Raw genomic sequence first — 18,352 nt, forward strand, 5'->3', positions numbered from 1 at the left:
TCACTGTTCGCATCAGCCGTCACCCGAGACCGCTCCGTACTGGTTGGTAAACAGAGGTTCACTATCTGTTGATAATGGGATTCACTTGGGGGGCTGACAGGGCCGGACTGGGACCGAAAACCGGCCCTGGCAAAGTGCTCGGCCAGCCCCCTCCCTCCAGGGGGGTGTTGTCGCCGAGCTCTTTGCGCCCCAGCCTCTCGGCATCACTCAGACGCGCTGCTGCCGCTGGCTCAACAGCAGGGCCGGACTGGGAACCAAAACCGGCCCTGGCAAAGTGCTCGGCCGGCCCCCCGGGGCTTGGGGGTGCGGCTGAGCTCTTTGCCAGGGCCGGTTTTCGGCCGATTTTGTTACAGGGCCGATTTTGCAGCTATGCTGCAGAAACGGCCCTGTAACAAAAACGGCCCCAGGGGCCCAAAACCGGCCCCCACCCGTGCGGCGCACTGGGGGATTGCCCGGTGCCCGCTACGGCCAGTCCGGCCCTGGGCGCTGACTTACCTCCTCCACCACCAGGGCCAACACTGAGAAGGCATCAGAGACCTGGTGCTGCCTATGCTGCTGTACTGCGAGAGAGAGGGATGGGGGGGGGGGGGGCGGGCAGAGGAAGAGGAGTGGGGTTAGAGAAGGGACAGGTGGGGAGAGAAAGAGGAGAGAAGGGACACAGACAGAAAAGGAGCAAAAAAAGAATTAGAGAGAGTAAAGAGGAGAGTTGGGGAAAATGAAAACATTACGAGAGAACATGTAGCAAAGAGGTGGAGAGAGAAGATGGGAGAGAGTAAGGACGCAGCCAAGAGATAGGGCAGAGACAAAAAGAATCGAAACAATACAAAAGTATTTTCCAAACTCGTAAATAACCACGGGCCAAACAACTGATCTGCAATGAAGCATCCGAATCCGGTATATCATGACGTTAACCATGCAATAAAAAATCAATTAAAAAAACACCAAAAAACACGTATACACCATGTTGACCCTTTTCCATGCAACGTATTCTAAAACGCCATTCTCATTCATACATTCACAGCAAACCTGTTCACAAGAGTGACAGAAAATGTGGTATTAGTGTTACATTTTTGTTTACATCCATACCCGCTCACTTATGCAATTCAAGGATTCATAACCACACGGTTAAACAAAACGTACTGATTGGCCTTGCCGTGAAGGAGAAACACGTGTTGACACACACTCCCGATCTGTGAAACATTCACCCCACTTTCTCGAAACTGAAACCAGTGCATGTGTCCGACGAACTTCCTGCCGCTTATCTGAATGCACCAGTGGCAGAAGATAGTCACCATCTTGCAACAACACAATTAAAGGGAGGTATGTCTGTCTCTCCCCACCGCCACATGTCTCTGAGTCTTACTGTCTCATGCGAGATCTCCCTCTAGGAGACAGCTGACACCGACTCTTCCCCTGAGACAGTACGGGAGATGCGTGTGTGTGCATAGTGTGTGTGTCTATATGTATATATCTGTGTGTGTGTATGCATGTGTGTGTGTTTGTATGTGTATATGTTTGTGTATGCATGTGTGTGTTGGTGTGCAAGTATGGGTGTGTCATTGTGTTTATTTGTCTTCATGGATGTGTACACATATGTTTGTGTGTATACCTATGTCTGTGTATGCATGTTTGTGTGTATGTATATGTGTTTGAGTATGTTGGTGTGCGTGCTTGTTTATATGTGTATGTGGGGTTGGTGTGTTGGTGTGCATGTATATGCATATGTTTATGCATGTCTGTGTGTGTTTGTATATGTTCATATGTGTGTGTAAATGCATGTGTGTGTTTGTATGTGTGCATAGTTGTGTATGCATGTGATCAGAGGGAAGAGTGCACTTGAGGGCAAAGAGGAAAACATACAGGGAAGATTATGTGAGGGCAGAGAGAAAAATACAGAGGGAAAAGCACGTGAGGGCAGAGAGAAAAATACAGAGGGAAGAGTCCATGTGAGGGAGGAGAGAAAAATAGAGAGGGAAGAGCTCATGTGAGAGCAAAGCGAAAAATACAGAGGGTAGGGCGCATGTTAGACCGGAGATAAAAACATAGAGGGAAGAGAGCATGTGAGAGCAGAGAGAACAAGTACAGGCTATGCCAAGCGGAAGTGATCGCGTTTGCGATCAAACATCAAAGCGGTGAAAGTAATCGAGCAGAGCATCAAAGGGCTGGGTGAGAAGGGAGGGGGGAATGCAAGGGTCAAAGCGGCTAAAGTGAAAGTAATCGAGCAGAGCATCAAAGGGCTGGGTGAGAAGGGAGGGGGGAATGCAAGGAGCAGCTGTGCACGTGCACGCCATCGTGCACTCAAGCCCTAGGCCAGCAAAACCATGTGGGTAGCACTTTTGAAAGCCCACTTACAAAATGTCTTTAAGAGACAGCTTTTGCTGTCTCAGCGAGACCTAAAAAATGCAGAGGGAAGAGTACATGTGAGGGAAGAGAGACAAATACAGAGGGAATAGCATGTGTGAGGAAAGAGAGAAAAATAGAGAGGGAAAAGCACATGTGAGGGCAGAGTGAAAATACAGAGGGAATAGCACATGTGAGACCAGAGAGAAAAACATAGAGGGAAGAGCATATGTGAAGACAAAGAGAAAAATATAGAGAGAAGAACACATGCGAGGGCAGAGAAAAAAATACAGAGCGAAGAGCACATGTGAGAGCATAGAGAAAGAGGGAAGAGTACATGTGAGGGAAGAGAGACAAATAGAGAGGGAATAGCATGTGTGAGGAAAGAGAGAAAAATAGAGAGGGAAAAGCACATGTGAGGGCAGAGTGAAAATACAGAGGGAATAGCACATGTGAGACCAGAGAGAAAAACATAGAGGGAAGAGCATATGTGAGGACAAAGAGAACAAGTACAGGCAATGCCAAGCGGAAGTGATCGCGTTTGCGATCAAACATCAAAGCGGCAAAAGTGAAAGTAATCGAGCAGAGCATCAAAGGGCTGGGTGAGAAGGGAGGGGGGAATGCAAGGGTCAAAGTGGCTAAAGTGAAAGTAATCGAGCAGAGCATCAAAGGGCTGAGTGAGAAGGGAGGGGGGAATGCAAGGAGCAGCTGTGCACGTGCACGCCATCGTGCACTCAAGCCCTAGGCCAGCAAAACCATGTGGGTAGCACTTTTGAAAGCCCACTTACAAAATGTCTCAAAGAGACAGCTTTCGCTGTCTCAGCGAGACCTAAAAAACACCACATTTGACTGCAACAGACTCTCACACATCACTGGCATGAAAATTAAGTTGAAGGACAATAGTCTTTAAACAATCCCTTTAAGAAATATTCACGGTCAACAGGCAGGACTCTGCATATCAGCTCAACCAAGTGGCCCCCTGAAAGGCTGGGGCCTGTGTCCAAAGCCAGCATATATTGGAGCCCTCGTCATGGCAACGTTTGCCGATGCCCACGAGCTGAAGCTCTTCACGTCACCAATGCCAGAGCACGGCACGCCAGACAGGGCCCGAGCACACCCTGGCTGCAGACCCTCAACCCCTGCCACCGCCGCCCCCTACCTGGAAGCAGCCTAGCAGGCGGCACTTAGAGGGCAAAACAAACCCACTCGACGGCCCCCGAGCACGCCCCGCAAAACCCCAATGCTGCCCATAGGCACACAAGCGCAACTCAATGCTGTTCAGCCAGAACCCATTGATCAGCGTGTAGTCCGACGAGGGGAATCTCCAGTCAGAAACTGAACAGATATAATGTAATGTGTGACGATATTCCGGGGGTACTAAGAGGGTGTATCCGATATTGGCCACTCATCACTTCTATGCGAAAGATGAGTCATTAACAAAACACCCAGCCAAGAGACTTAAGCAAGCTGTCTCAACTATCAGCACATCGTCCATTGAGACTGCATAGACAAAGAATGGTTAACACACCCCATTCCCATATTTCTCCTCACGTTTACAGTAACATTTCAACGCGGTGCAGCCAGGAAGTCTAGCGCATATGTCACCCTAGAAGGCTTTTCTTTGTGATAGAACATCACTAAGGCTCTGCCTTACATGGCATCGCATAATCTGCCATCATGCAACCTTTACAGAAAGATGAACTGCCGCTCAAGCTTCCGCTAACCCTGCCCCATGTGCATTGTCTCGCAAAAGGAAAGGCTCCTGTAAGCAACTTAAAAGGCAAAATGCACCATGTAGGTAGTTGCCTTGACCCAACAGATATAAAAAATTTTGCTCCCGGCATCCGTCTTCCTCGTCTACCTCAGGCCTGCAATTATTGACTCTGTGAAGTACGAGCAGATGACAAAATGCACGGCGTAACCTCCCACCTCCCTCCAGTGAGGGGAGGAGTGCTGCCATGATCTACTCAGGCACCATAATATTATTTGGTAGCCGGACCAACGGATGGCGTTGGTCTAACATGTTCCCTTCTGGCATAATATTAGTGAAACAATGGGCAAGATCGATGACTTCTGGACGTGGCTTACAACATGTAAGCTAAAATATGAGCGTAGCTCAGTGTGCCGCCGACTGGTATTTGCGGCTTCTGTCATTGCATCCAGATATATCTCCAAGCAACCCAACACCCCCAACAAGCCCATACTATTGGCTGTGACCATGCCTGTTAGTTGCAGAAACCCCACAACCCCTCTGCCTAGTTCGACTTAAACTCAGATTAGTCTGAATCAGTATCTCGAGGCTAAATGCGGGCAGGGCAAGGAGGGCGTGATCTGACTGAAACCTAGTCCATGCTGTTGTGCATTATATTGAGCACCGAGTTGCGGGGTACAAAGCCCAGCCCCTGCCAGCCAAGCACTGCCTCCTCCTGCCCACCGGCCAACATCCCCCAGCACCGCCCTGAACAGGAAGCACGCTGTGGAGAGGATAAACCAGGAAAGGGACACCCTGCCCCGCCTAATACACGCACCGGAACAACTTACATACTCGCTAGAACCTACGGTGGGGTCACAGCAGGGGAGATAAGAAAGCAAGGGGCGTGGACGAGTGAGACGTGCACCCACACAGCAAACACAGCACCCAGGGGAGGGGATGAACTCACCGCAGATATCGCCGCACCAAGGCACCAGCACCACGGTTGTCGGCCACCCCCGATGACCCCGCCCCAAACCACAGCCTTGAACGCTCACGACCCCGTACCGTAGTACAAATATCCTGGGGGGGGGGAGGTGGGTGAGTCCACAAAGGTATGGGGAACTACCAGGGTAGCGGGGGGGAACATGTAGGGGCTTATGCCGACTCACTGCCAACTTTAACTTGCACTCCACCCACTCGGACCCAGAGATTGAAACGCGATCGAACTCTTGACCTGCGAGCGACCGCGAAGACGACGACAGCGTGTCTGGCACAAAGAGGATGCCAGAAAGGCAGGGGGAGGTATAAGTACTCTCCCCCAACATCTGTGCACCGGAAGTGTAGCGCAAAGGCGAAAGGACTCCTTCCCTGAGTCCAACCACTAAGAGGGGTGATGTTTGTACCCAAATGGCACTAAGGGGCTGCCCCTTTTAGGTGGCCCCCTATGGGGACCGCGGGCAGCCGCAGAATGCAAGGCGATGGGGCACCATGCATAGCACCACTTCCAAGTAGCAAGCCTGGCTGACAACATGGCAAAAGGTGCTTTTTCATTCTCACCTTTTCTATGCATATGTGTACGTGATTTCTACTGTAACCTTTATCATTTATTATTTAAAACTGCACACCATAACAAATGCTTTTTTTTTTTTAAATATATCTCTAGAGCAAAGCAATACCGGCCTTCAACTCAGACCAATGACCCAGCGAGGAATGTCCTGTCTCCAGCAGTTCAGTATCTAATTTAGGAACCTTATTACAAATTTTGACTCTCTTCAGGAACAGAATAAAGCTTATTTTCCAGGGTGGGGGCTTCTTACTAATAGTAGTGAACAAACGCCCAAACTTGTTCTTTTTGCATTTGTCCCCTAAGTGGGAAGGGTATGCCCAGATATGGGTCCCCATGCTCATCACGCCACTGGAGTCAAGCTAGCCTGGCTGATGAGGGGTGATACCAAAAAAGCGGTCCCAGGATGCCTGTTTCCAGTCCAGGGAGGAACTGGGTTGGCAGTTCAGGCTGGACTGTTTCCATGGAAGACTGATTTGCATATGGCTGGGTATAAATTGGAATGGCATGGTGTGCAATAAAACAATGGACTTAGGCCCGGATCTCTGTACTGGGATGAATGTTTGACATTGTTCAGAATAATGCCCATCACATGCTCTTTTTGCATTTGTCCCCCTAAGTGAGAAGGGTATGCCTAGAAAAGAACTCTGTGCTCACCATGCCACTGGAGTCAAGGTAGCCTGGCTAATGAGGGTTGATACCCCGAAACCGGTCCCAGGATGCTTATTTCCGGTCCAGGGAGGACCAGGCCTGGCAGTTCGGGCTTAACTGTTCCAATGGGGAGGAGGATCAAGACTGATTTGAATATGGCTGGGTATGAACTGGAATGGTATGCTGTGCAAAAGAACGATGGATTTAGGCCCAGATCTCTGTACTGGGTTCGAATGTTTGACATTTTTCAGAATTCCATCCATCACATGTTCTTTTTGCATTAAATGCCCTTAGCACATAGAAAAAAACAGACCCCCTGTTCAACATGTGATACTCTCTCATGATAGATTTTTGTGAAATTAATGATACACTTCATGTCCGCTCTAGACTTGTTCACTATGCTAATATATAGGTAACAAGTTTGTCTTGATTTGGATTACGATTTGTGAGTCCACCAATTAAAAATCTTATACTCAAACATAATGAACCTGTTGAAAGACACTGAGCTTGGTTGTAGACCTATGGCCAAATGTACGAATTAAGGGTCTCAAAAAACATTTGCAGCAAGTGAAGAATTTTATGAACCAACCTATGTACTAATAGGTTCATTCATTAAATGTTGATTTGGAGCGTGTCGCAGTTTGAACTATCTCAGCCCACTTATCCTTAAAAAAAACTGAGCTGCTTTTAAAACAAAAGTAGTCTTTTTGTGTACAGTTTGTTTGAGAGTTGACAGTGGTCCCTCAGCCCACTGCCTACTACCATTTAATTTTTTTTTTAACATTCACAAATAGAAAAGGGTCCCATTGGGTTGAGAGGACATGGTGTAATGGCCAGGGCTGCTTACTTTTGCACTGGGAAATAGGTTTGTTGGCTCAACATCCTGAGATTCTGGGCAAATCATTTATATTTCCATGCCTATGAACAACAAAAATGAATGTGTAACTGGCGCTCATGTAAAGTGCTTTATTACCTCCAGGTTAAGTATGCACTACACAAAAAAAACTGCAAAAAGCGGGCCCCTTCGCGAACGAGTTAAGACCCCAACTTGGGAGACAGTTATCTGTTCAATGTGGCCAGTAAATTTGCACATTCATACAGTTTTACTGCTAAAACTATATAGCACACTAACAATAAAGTGTGGAAATTGGGTTTTCGTGAATATTTATCATTTGTGCATCACCAAGTAAAGTGTCTTCATTTGTTTTTATGATCCCTAATGCATCACTTGGAAAACCGAAAAGGAAAAGTCAGCACTCATGGTATAACAATGAATGTCGCGTCATAAGTTGTCTATTAGTCAAAGCAGTGAAAATTAAAGATTTGGCTCAGATACCTGTTTTAAGGAAAGCATACAAATAGGCTATCTTGCATGCTAAAAAAGAATGGGATGAACAAAGGTGGAGGGCCCTGTTGGACTCATGTTCCTTTGGCGATTCGTCCAAGTTTTGGGCCTAGGTGGCTAGGGATCGTTCCAGAGCCACACAGACCTTGGATAATAATGTGGCCGCCTCTGACTGGGTAAAATACTTTGGCTGTTTATATGCTGTTGATTCTGTGGATCCGGCAACATCCACAGTTTTTATACCAACCCAGACAACATCTAGCAACATACCGGTGTTTGAAACTGCTGACATCACTCAGGCCCTGAATTCCTTTACACGCAGGCGTGCAGCTGGCCTGCACGGCATCCCTGCTGAAATCTTTTTAAATAACTTAGAGCCCTGGTCCCATTGTATTTTTGCCTTGGCCAATGCAATTGCAGCATGGGCCCCCATTCCTGAAACATGGAAAGGTGTCATAGCCCTACCCATATTCCAAAAAGGTGACTGTTATCTACCATCTAACTATAGGCCAATAAGCCTTATAGATTGTATCCACAAAATCTTTGGTCAGTGCATACCTAACAAGATACAATATTGGATAGATGAAAATAATATTCTAAGCCCCTTGCAAGCTGGCTTCCATACCAAGGTTTCAACTATTGACCAGGCTTTTCGATTTAAGTTAATATAGTGGTGAACTGTAATGATCCGTGGTGGCAGCTTGTATGTTGCGTTTGTCGATTTAAAATCGGCCTTTGATATGATTTCTAGATTTAAACTGTGGAGTATCTTGGCCGATTTGCACATGCCCCCTACGATGTTATCTCTTTTAATCTGTTTATATGAAGGCAAGTATGCACGTGTAAGATGGGGAGGGGCCCAAACACAGTTGACAGAAAGAGTACCAGTCTGCAAAGGCGTTCGACAGAGATGTGTGCTGGCACCTACCCTGTTTTCACTTTTTATTAATGACATCGCTTCCATCTTGGTTTAACTGGAGGTATGCGCTCCATCGTTGGCAAGTTTTAAAACTCCAATCCTTTTATTTGCTGACGACACCCTGCGGTTTTCCAAGACCCCTTCAGCCCTCCAAAAACTTTTGGATCGTTTTAACGAATTCTGTGAGGAGCGGGGCTTGGAAATTAATACTTCAAAGACTACGGTGATGTCCTTTAGGCAGCACAAATCTTTTAAGAGCAAACTAATCCTGGGAGGAACCTCTCTTGAACAAGTTAACTCCTTTACATATCTAGGGGTTACCTTTGCAGAGGGTATGTCTTGGCAACCGCATATTAGTAGCGACTACATTGACATCAAGATACGGTGGGTGTGGGAACTATTCTGGGATGTAGTAACGGTCCCATTGCATAGGAAACTTTATTTCAAGTTTCTTATAGGTAACCTACCCCTTAGGTCAATCACAGCAGGTTGGAAGGGCAAAGGAGGTAGCACGTATCCTTCACGTGACCATCAGAAGGAAAGTGTTTCACACGTTATGTTTGCTTGCCCCGGCTATTCATCCACCCGGCATAAATGGTTGGCCCCAGGGCTTTAAGTGGGCCGGGTCTGTCCGGGTCTGAGCACCGGCAGTTTTTTTTTGGGGCCCTCGAAACGGGTCTCTATCGGGCTCTATTTTCGTGGCTACTAAAGATAGTCCGTTCTTTATTTTTTTCGGACCCGTTTTGAGGGCCCAAAAAAAAAATGCCGGTGCTCAGACTCTGCCCACTGTTGCTGCACTGTTAGGGATCACATAACAAACGTCCTCCTGCACAATCACCAGAATTAAATGTATCTGTCATTTTTAAGGGCTTGGTTTTACAGCCACAGGGGCTGCTTGTAAGCACCAACCCATGCCGAGGATTACACCAGCTGTCAGCTGGGGGATGGGACTCGAGCAGATGAACACCGGCCCCACAATGAAGAAAACAGGACTGAAAATGCTGCTTGCATGGTGCACGGCTGACAAACTTTTGGAACTACATGGTCATCGCTTTGTATGCAAGCATTACACACCACCACAAAGAAGCAATGAATACAAAGGCAGGAAGCCGCGGCTCTTTCAGCATAACTGGGCCGTACGTATTCTTTTTTTAAAGTAGAACCACCCTTTACAAAAGGTGTTACAAAAACACCTGTTCTGGAGCATTTGTGCTTTTTACTACATTTATGACACGACTGTAGAAGACAGAATTGAGCGTCATTTGCCAAGGATCACACCATGCAGGCAGGTAAAGATTAAGACGTGCGATTACTGAAGCCATAATGAACAGCCTAATCACTCAGGTCCCTTCTCTACAAAAGAAATATGCTGTGTCACCTTCTGACCTAAAGCTCATAACGATTTGAGGAACATATACATTAAGCCAATGCCTCCTGACCAGGACTGTACCGCGCCAGGCAGTTGTGTAACAACTATATTGTTCATATGCTTACACTTGCAATGTTTATTTGCCAACAACATTGAACCGTTTTTTCCTGCAGTGGAAAAGGGGCGGCCCAAAATAGTAGGAGATTCCATGTCCGAGGCCACTGGAAACATTAGGCAGCGAAAATTTAAGTATGATCATAGATACTTGGCAATGGTGTTTTTCCTGGCGTGGCTGCAGCATTCATTTTCAAAAAGTGCTTTTCCATTACTGCTTTAGTAATCATACTGTTGGTGTGATATTATGCACTCAGTCACGCTAAATGATCTGCGCTTTTTAAAAGGACATCTTTGGTGTCATTACACTGGGTAGAGAAAACCCCCATTATTTACAGTGTGTAATGACAGAGGATGCGACTTCATGATTTTCTTAAGCACACAGTGCTAGTTATTTTGATTTAGACCACGCCCCTACTCGGATAGGCCACGCCCCTTCAATACATTAACCACGCCCCTTTTAGAGCACCCCCAGTTTTTTTTCCCACTTAAAGCACTGGTTGGCCCCGATATGAAGATCACTAGGTGTATGGAATCAGCAAGATACTCTCCGTAGTCTAAGATTAGATTCTTCTATACCACTAGTCATTGCTGTTACAAAGGTTTTGGGTCAATGTGGATGCTACGTAAGAAAGCCCTAGGTCGATTACCTGCCTAACGATTGTCTTATATGTGCCCTATCTGGATTATTTCTTTCAATACCCCACTTTTAATGTTATGTCTTATTTATAAATATCCGTTCATGTCTGTATATGAATTTAGGAAAATTGATGTATTTGTTAATTGTTTTATTGTGCACGTAGCTGTGTGATAATTCTTCTTTTATGGTCCTGACCCCTGAAATAAAGAGTTTTTGATTGATTGTCTTGATTTGTTTTGATCATATTACAATCTTTTTTTCCAGCACACTTCATTATTATTTAAAAAGTGCTCCGCTTTTGCTTTCCTACCTGCTTTAATGAGTACAATTCATTTCCAGATGTTTATATTGTGTTGTGTGTTACAAACACAGACATCCTACGGCCTTATCTTTCACACTCCTTGTACTCCAGAAATATTGTTACCAAATGTACTTTACTTTTCTTTTTGTGACTGCAAAGTGAGAGGAGTTTGTAAACACCAAACCCCCATGTTAAAAAGAAATTAGTAGCAATTTGTCAGAAAACATAGCCGGCATTTGCCCTCCGTTTTTGCGTCAAGACAAATGCAGAATTTAAAGGCATCTATATTCATTGCATAGATTTTGAGACTCATCAAAAATCGGCTCATGACCTACCAATGGGCTGAGATAAACCATTTAGGATACACTGTGTAGGGTAGGTATGAAGATGTGACAGTGGGCCCCAGAAATGGTACCTAGTCACTCCTCCTCTTCCCACAGGCTTCTTGCTATCAATCTCCCTTTTCTGCCCCATTTAAAGATACGTCCCAAACGCGGCCTGGGCCGTGGTAAAGGGTGTGCACGAGTGTAAATTAGTGACATCTCTGTCATGGGGGTCGTGGTCGTGAAGGCAAAGAACGGAAGAACAAGCAAGCCGGCAGCTATCTCGGCGCATTAACCAGTAACTTGTACAGTAAGCAAATAGGCGGTGGGGGGTGGGTGTGGCCAGCGGCCAGAGCGGTTGACCTCGAAGATAGGAAGCTGAGTTCGAGTCTCGGCAGCGACGCTCAACGTCCTGTGATTCTGAGCAAATCACATAATCTCCCCGTGCCAAGCAAAATGAACGTGTCAGTCTGTAACGCAACCGATGCTCGTGTAAGGCGCTGTGAAATCGTCGGGTCGAGTTCGCGGTGTATTAAAAAAATGAAATCCAAAAATTGAGTGAAACGTATCGTCATTCGGGAACAGTGGCGGGCGCCATCCTTAACCCCTCTCGTCTTTCCGAGCGGCCTCTCTGGTTTCGCTATTTTGGCTGAGGCTATGATAAGAGATTCAATGGCTGGCACAATTTACAAAGTAACTGTTGAGACCCTCACCAACAGCTCTTCTCTGGACACTCTCCTGCGCACCCATGCAGAGCAGACCCGGGGGTGGTGGGCTTTCGAAAAACAGAAAATAGTCTGAGGCGGCTGCCCGCGTTTTCACGAGTGTCTGTGGGTGTCCGTGGAAAGGTGCAAAGTTGTAAAGCGGGTACAAGAGGCCTACGCAGGCCTCCTCAGCCCAGGCCTGGTTGGGGCCAGCGCCGGTACATTTTAAATAAAGTGTTTCACTGCACACTCGGTCACGTAGACTTGTCTCCTAGGCCCGAGTCACACCAGTGCTGACTGGTGCCTTGGGTAGATTAGAGAGGGAGCAGCGCTAGTCACCTCAGAGAGCGGTAAAGGCGTGTTCGTGAAAGGAACTCAAGAGCATGGGCTAAAAAAGTGGCAAAATTCGTTGCTCATATGTACAGTAAACAGAACATAACACAATACCACGCAAAGCAAGCACAACAAAACAGAAAGCAACAGAAAGCCACAGTACAACCGAACAATACCGCACTGCAATAAATCAGCACAAAAACAAAATGACAAGGCAAAGGTGCACAAACGTCCAAGTCACACATTACACCCCCAAATTCCTTTCCTAATACTCAGGTAACGTCCTCTAGGTTTGTGTGAGAATGCGTTATTAGTGCTGGTGGCAGGCGTACTATGGGCCGCCGAGTAAACGGTGCACTATTTAAACGGCCGCCGGCTACAAGGCAGAGCTTACGCACTTATGAGGGAGATGTCTGGATAAATATTAAACTTGTAAGTATTATAAAAACTACGGAGGGCATTCTCCGAAGGCTGGTAACCAAGCCTGTGACATACATGTTGCAAAGATAGACCTCTATAGGTGCATTACCCTCATGAGCTGGAGCTTGAGCTAGACAACACCACTACCTTCGTGGCCAAAGCCTGCTCTGTGTTTGGTGAGTTACTAACAGATTATTACTGCTGGAGATAAGGCCTAGAGCATAAAGTAAGGAAAGTAAGGATGGTGGGTCTCAGAGAACACAAACCAGCTCCTCTGCATCACACTCGGTGCCATTTTAGGAAAGTCACTTTTGGTTACAGACCTTCGACTCTCCCAGCTGCAACAATTTATAGCACTTAGGTATTTAAAACATGAACAAGTACAATTCCAAGATGTGTTCCTATACCGACAATATTTGATAGAAAAAGTAAGGCGGTATATATGATAAGCACAAGTACCAATCCCGGGGCATGAGTACAAGCTCCAGGCAGTGCTGCCGCCGTAGGAGGCACGCCTGAGAATCAGGTACTCACCAAACGGGGATCTCTCCTTGACTACAGTCTTTCCAGTCTCCCATCTCAGCGCCTCGGCTCGGCCGCGTCTGTCTGTCCGCTCTCTCCCTCGCCTCAGTGTTCCGCCTCTGCACTGAGCCCCAGTGTCTGTCTCTCGCCGTCTGCTTTTGAAAGGAAGTGGCCGTTGTGTCAGAAACGAGTATGCGTCCGCCAGCTCCTCCCTGCGCTCTTTTTATCCAGCATTAGAGCCCTGAACTGAAATCGAAAGTTTGTACCTTCTAAAAGAGCAGACACCGGAAAAGGTGGAGCGGGAGGGGGTGGAGAGAGATACACAATGCTGCAAACGAGTCATTTATTTATTTAATGCGATTTTATATAGCGCGAACATTATCCGAAGGTGTCCGAGCGCTTTACAAAACAACCAGTTGCATTACATACGGACTTTGAATTACATGGGTTACATAAGAGATATAAACAGGAAAAACATTCTTGCAAATGTACAAGTGGAGCGAAAGGAGGGGAAAATTGTAAATGTATAAGTTGTAAAGTAACTCAAGGAAGAGATACAAACAGATAAACTCTAAAATCACATAGGAATGGTAGTAGGTACAAAGGTCTACTACATATACTTACTTAAATAACTTTATTTCGGTCAAAGACCATAAAAGCACAGAATAAAAATACTACAATATACAATTTCAGTGCAAACAAGCAAAGACTACCGCCAATTACATAAAAAATAGTGCAAATATTGGTTGACCAGAAACGTAGTCATTAATTAATTGTAAAAATTCATTGCGAGAGGTTTACACAGATATGGATGCTATCAAAATTTCTTTGTGATATACATAGATGATAGGACGCCGGGGACCACATAAGTCTATGGATACTGCAAGATGGACTATACAGGGAGTCCATCCTTTATAGCACATACACTTGCTATATCTACAATGTAAAAAAAAGGCCTCATTTAGCTAATGCATCTCATGTCAGAGAAACATATTGGTGCCAATTACGATCCGGTAAAAAAATTCCCCGTACGACTCGTATCCGGTCTTTTTACCGTACGAATCGTACAAGTGCCGTACAAACTGCCAATCACGATTCGCATGGTAAAAAGTCCATACGAACCGCATTGGGAATTATTCCCCACACGTCCTCGGGTCGGAAAATGTGTCCGACACGTCCTCGGACGATTTACCGGACAAATGTGAAAAGTCAAGTCTGACCGCGGAATCACGATCCATCCCGTGCGTCCGATCTTACAACCGGATGAAAAAAACACCGTCCGCACTGAACTCCCATAGCAACCATGGAGACATGTGCCCGCATACGCGCACAACACCTCCCCAGCCCTCCTATGTACGAGTCGAATCCCCACCCGTGTATGTACACCCGTGTATGTACGAGACGTACCCCCACCCGTGAATGCATGGAGCGTTCCCCCACCCCAACCGTGTATGTACGACCCATACCCCACCCCAACCGTGTATGTACGACCCGTACCCTCACCCGCGTACGCATGGAGCGTACCCCCCATGGCAACAGTGTACGCACGGACCGTACCCCCACCCCCGTATGCATGGAGCGTACCCCCCACCCCAACAGTGTAAGTACGACCCGTACCCTCACCCGCGTACGTATGGAGCGTACCCCCCACCCCAACAGTGTATGTACGGACCGTACCCCGACCCCAACCGTGTATGTACGGCCCGTACCCACACCCGCGAATGTATAGAGCGTACCCCCACCCCAACAGTGTAAGTACGACCCATACCCTCGCCCGCGTACGCATGGAGCGTACCCCCCATGGCAACAGTGTACGCACGGACCGTACCCCCACCCCCGTATGCATGGAGCGTACCCCCCACCCCAACAGTGTAAGTACGACCCGTACCCTCACCCGCGTACGTATGGAGCATACCCCCCACCCCAACAGTGTATGTACGGACCGTACCCCCACCCCAACCGTGTATGTACGGCCCGTACCCACACCCGCGAATGTATGGAGTGTACCCCCACCCCAACAGTGTAAGTACGACCCGTACCCTCACCCGCGTACGCATGGAGCGTACCCCCCATGGCAACAGTGTACGCACGGACCGTACCCCCACCCCCGTATGCATGGAGTGTACCCCCCCACCCCAACAGTGTAAGTACGACCCGTACCCTCACCTGCGTACGTATGGAGCGTACCCCCCACCCCAACAGTGTATGTACAGACCGTACCCCCACCCCAACCGTGTATGTATGGCCCGTACCCACACCCGCGAATGTATGGAGCGTACCCCCCACCCCAACAGTGTATGTACGACCCGTACCCTCACCCGCATATGCATGGAGCGTACCCCCCACCCCAACAGTGTAAGTACGACCCGTACCCTCACCCGCGTATGCATGGAGCATACCCCCCACCCCAACAGTGTAAGTACGGACCGTACCCACACCCCAACCGTGTATGTACGACCCGTACCCTCACCCGCGTACGCATGGAGCGTACCCCCCATGGCAACAGTGTACGCACGGACCGTACCCCCACCCCCGTATGCATGGAGCGTACCCCCCACCCCAACAGTGTAAGTACGACCCGTACCCTCACCCGCGTACGTATGGAGTGTACCCCCCACCCCAACAGTGTATGTACGGACCGTACCCCGACCCCAACCGTGTATGTACGGCCCGTACCCACACCCGCGAATGTATAGAGCGTACCCCCACCCCAACAGTGTAAGTACGACCCATACCCTCGCCCGCGTACGCATGGAGCGTACCCCCCATGGCAACAGTGTACGCACGGACCGTACCCCCACCCCCGTATGCATGGAGCGTACCCCCACCCCAACAGTGTAAGTACGACCCGTACCCTCACCCGCGTACGTATGGAGCATACCCCCCACCCCAACAGTGTATGTACGGACCGTACCCCCACCCCAACCGTGTATGTACGGCCCGTACCCACACCCGCGAATGTATGGAGTGTACCCCCACCCCAACAGTGTAAGTACGACCCGTACCCTCACCCGCGTACGCATGGAGCGTACCCCCCATGGCAACAGTGTACGCACGGACCGTACCCCCACCCCCGTATGCATGGAGTGTACCCCCCACCCCAACAGTGTAAGTACGACCCGTACCCTCACCTGCGTACGTATGGAGCGTACCCCCCACCCCAACAGTGTATGTACGGACCGTACCCCCACCCCAACCGTGTATGTATGGCCCGTACCCACACCCGCGAATGTATGGAGCGTACCCCCACCCCAACAGTGTATGTACGACCCGTACCCTCACCCGCATATGCATGGAGCGTACCCCCCACCCCAACAGTGTAAGTACGACCCGTACCCTCACCCGCGTATGCATGGAGCATACCCCCCACCCCAACAGTGTAAGTACGGACCGTACCCACACCCCAACCGTGTATGTACGGCCCGTACCCTCACCCGCGTACGTATGGAGCGTACCCCCCACCCCAACAGTGTATGTACGGACCATACCCCCACCCCAACCGTGTATGTATGGCCCATACCCACACCCGCGAATGTATGGAGCGTACCCCCACCCTAACAGTGTATGTACGACCCGTACCCTCACCCGCGTATGTATGGAGCGTACCCCCCACCCCAACAGTGTAAGTACGACCCGTACCCTCACCCGCGTTTGCATGGAGCGTACCCCCCACCCCAACAGTGTAAGTACGACCCGTACCCTCACCCGCGTACGTATGGAGCGTACCCCCACCCCAACAGTGTAAGTACGGACCGTACCCACACCCCAACCGTGTATGTACGGCCCGTACCCACACCCGCGTATGTATGGAGCGTACCCCCCACCCCAACATTCTAAGTATGGAGCGCACCCCAGGCCCCAACACCAGCACCTTCACCCAACATCGCGCATGTACGAGTCGTACCAAGCCAGACACAAGGACAGCACTGTACAACAAAATTCCCCAAGTACACACCGTACACACGTTAAAAACGCACGTACACAACCAGGACAAAGCAAAACAACACAAGAATACACCATTCGAATGGCACAAAGCCACTAAACATGTCCAACAAGCACAAAACCAACACATTCACTGACCTGCAACTGCCAAAATCCAAAACTGAGGCCCAAAACACAATCACTCCTTATAACACACCCACCCAAAGTTCAAACACAGCCATACCCACCAATGGACCAATAAAAAGGGCCCACACACACAAACCATGAGCCTTTGCAACAGACTCACTGCTGCCAGACCCCACAGACAACCCACAGCACCATACTTGAACCTTTACTACACCTTACACTTGCACACCTTCACACACACACCTTCACAAACACCCCCTCATCACATACACACACACACCTGCACAACCACACCCACACACCCACAACCATCCACACCCACACCCCCCACAACCATCCACACCCACACCCCTCACCATGCCCACTAACAAGAATCCAAAGTTCACTAGCCAAGAGTTGGAGGTCCTTGTCGACGAAATCCTCAGAGTCGAGCCACACCTCTTTGGAACATTGGTCAGACAGACCAGCATTTCCGATAAAACAGCCATGTGGCAGACGATTGTCGATGCTGTCAATGCTGTTGCGGCCACCAGAAGGACCAGGCATGAATGCCAAGCCAGGTGGTACGATCTGCGGAGGAGGGTCCGAGCCAAAATGACCGACGACCACAACCAGGCCAACGTCACTGGAGGAGGGCCGCTCCGCAGACCCGTACACTACCATCCCTGGGAGGAGAGGGTGATGGCCATACTGCCGGTGGTGGCAGTGGATGGATTAGAAGAACTCCGAGACCCGGGTGAGTACACAAACAACTCACCTCACATGGGGGGAACGTCATCCACAACCAAACTCACAAACAGGCACACAACCACCCCAAGCTATCGCATGACTCAACCACACTCCATGAACACGCACATGCCACTGGCGCCATCATGCCCCATGTACCCAGCTGGACAATGCTAAGTCACAGGCCACAGAAAACACCAACACAAGACACGGTAAGCCGGATGGCGGGAGTGTGGGCCCCAAAAATCACATAGTGCAACTCAGAAGCAGACAACAATGCCCCCTGCCCATATGGCCTAGGTCACAGCCAGACAAACAGT

At 48.8% G+C, this 18,352-nt stretch overlaps 1 protein-coding gene across 1 annotated transcript in view; it reads right to left on the reverse strand.

The window, feature by feature from the left end:
* Window positions 1-13,488, reverse strand: part of LOC146809751 (uncharacterized) — a 72,095-nt gene extending 58,607 nt beyond the window's left edge. Inside the window, exon 1 of the mRNA XM_085614379.1 lies at window positions 13,251-13,488. Coding sequence (XP_085470505.1) covers window positions 13,251-13,294 — 44 coding nt within the window. The 5' untranslated portion in view covers window positions 13,295-13,488. The remainder of the gene's footprint in view (window positions 1-13,250) is intronic.
* Window positions 13,489-18,352: the final 4,864 nt, after the last annotated feature.

Source organism: Triturus cristatus, chromosome 7 (assembly GCF_964204655.1).
Source record: "Triturus cristatus chromosome 7, aTriCri1.1, whole genome shotgun sequence".
Classification (NCBI taxonomy): domain Eukaryota; kingdom Metazoa; phylum Chordata; class Amphibia; order Caudata; family Salamandridae; genus Triturus; species Triturus cristatus.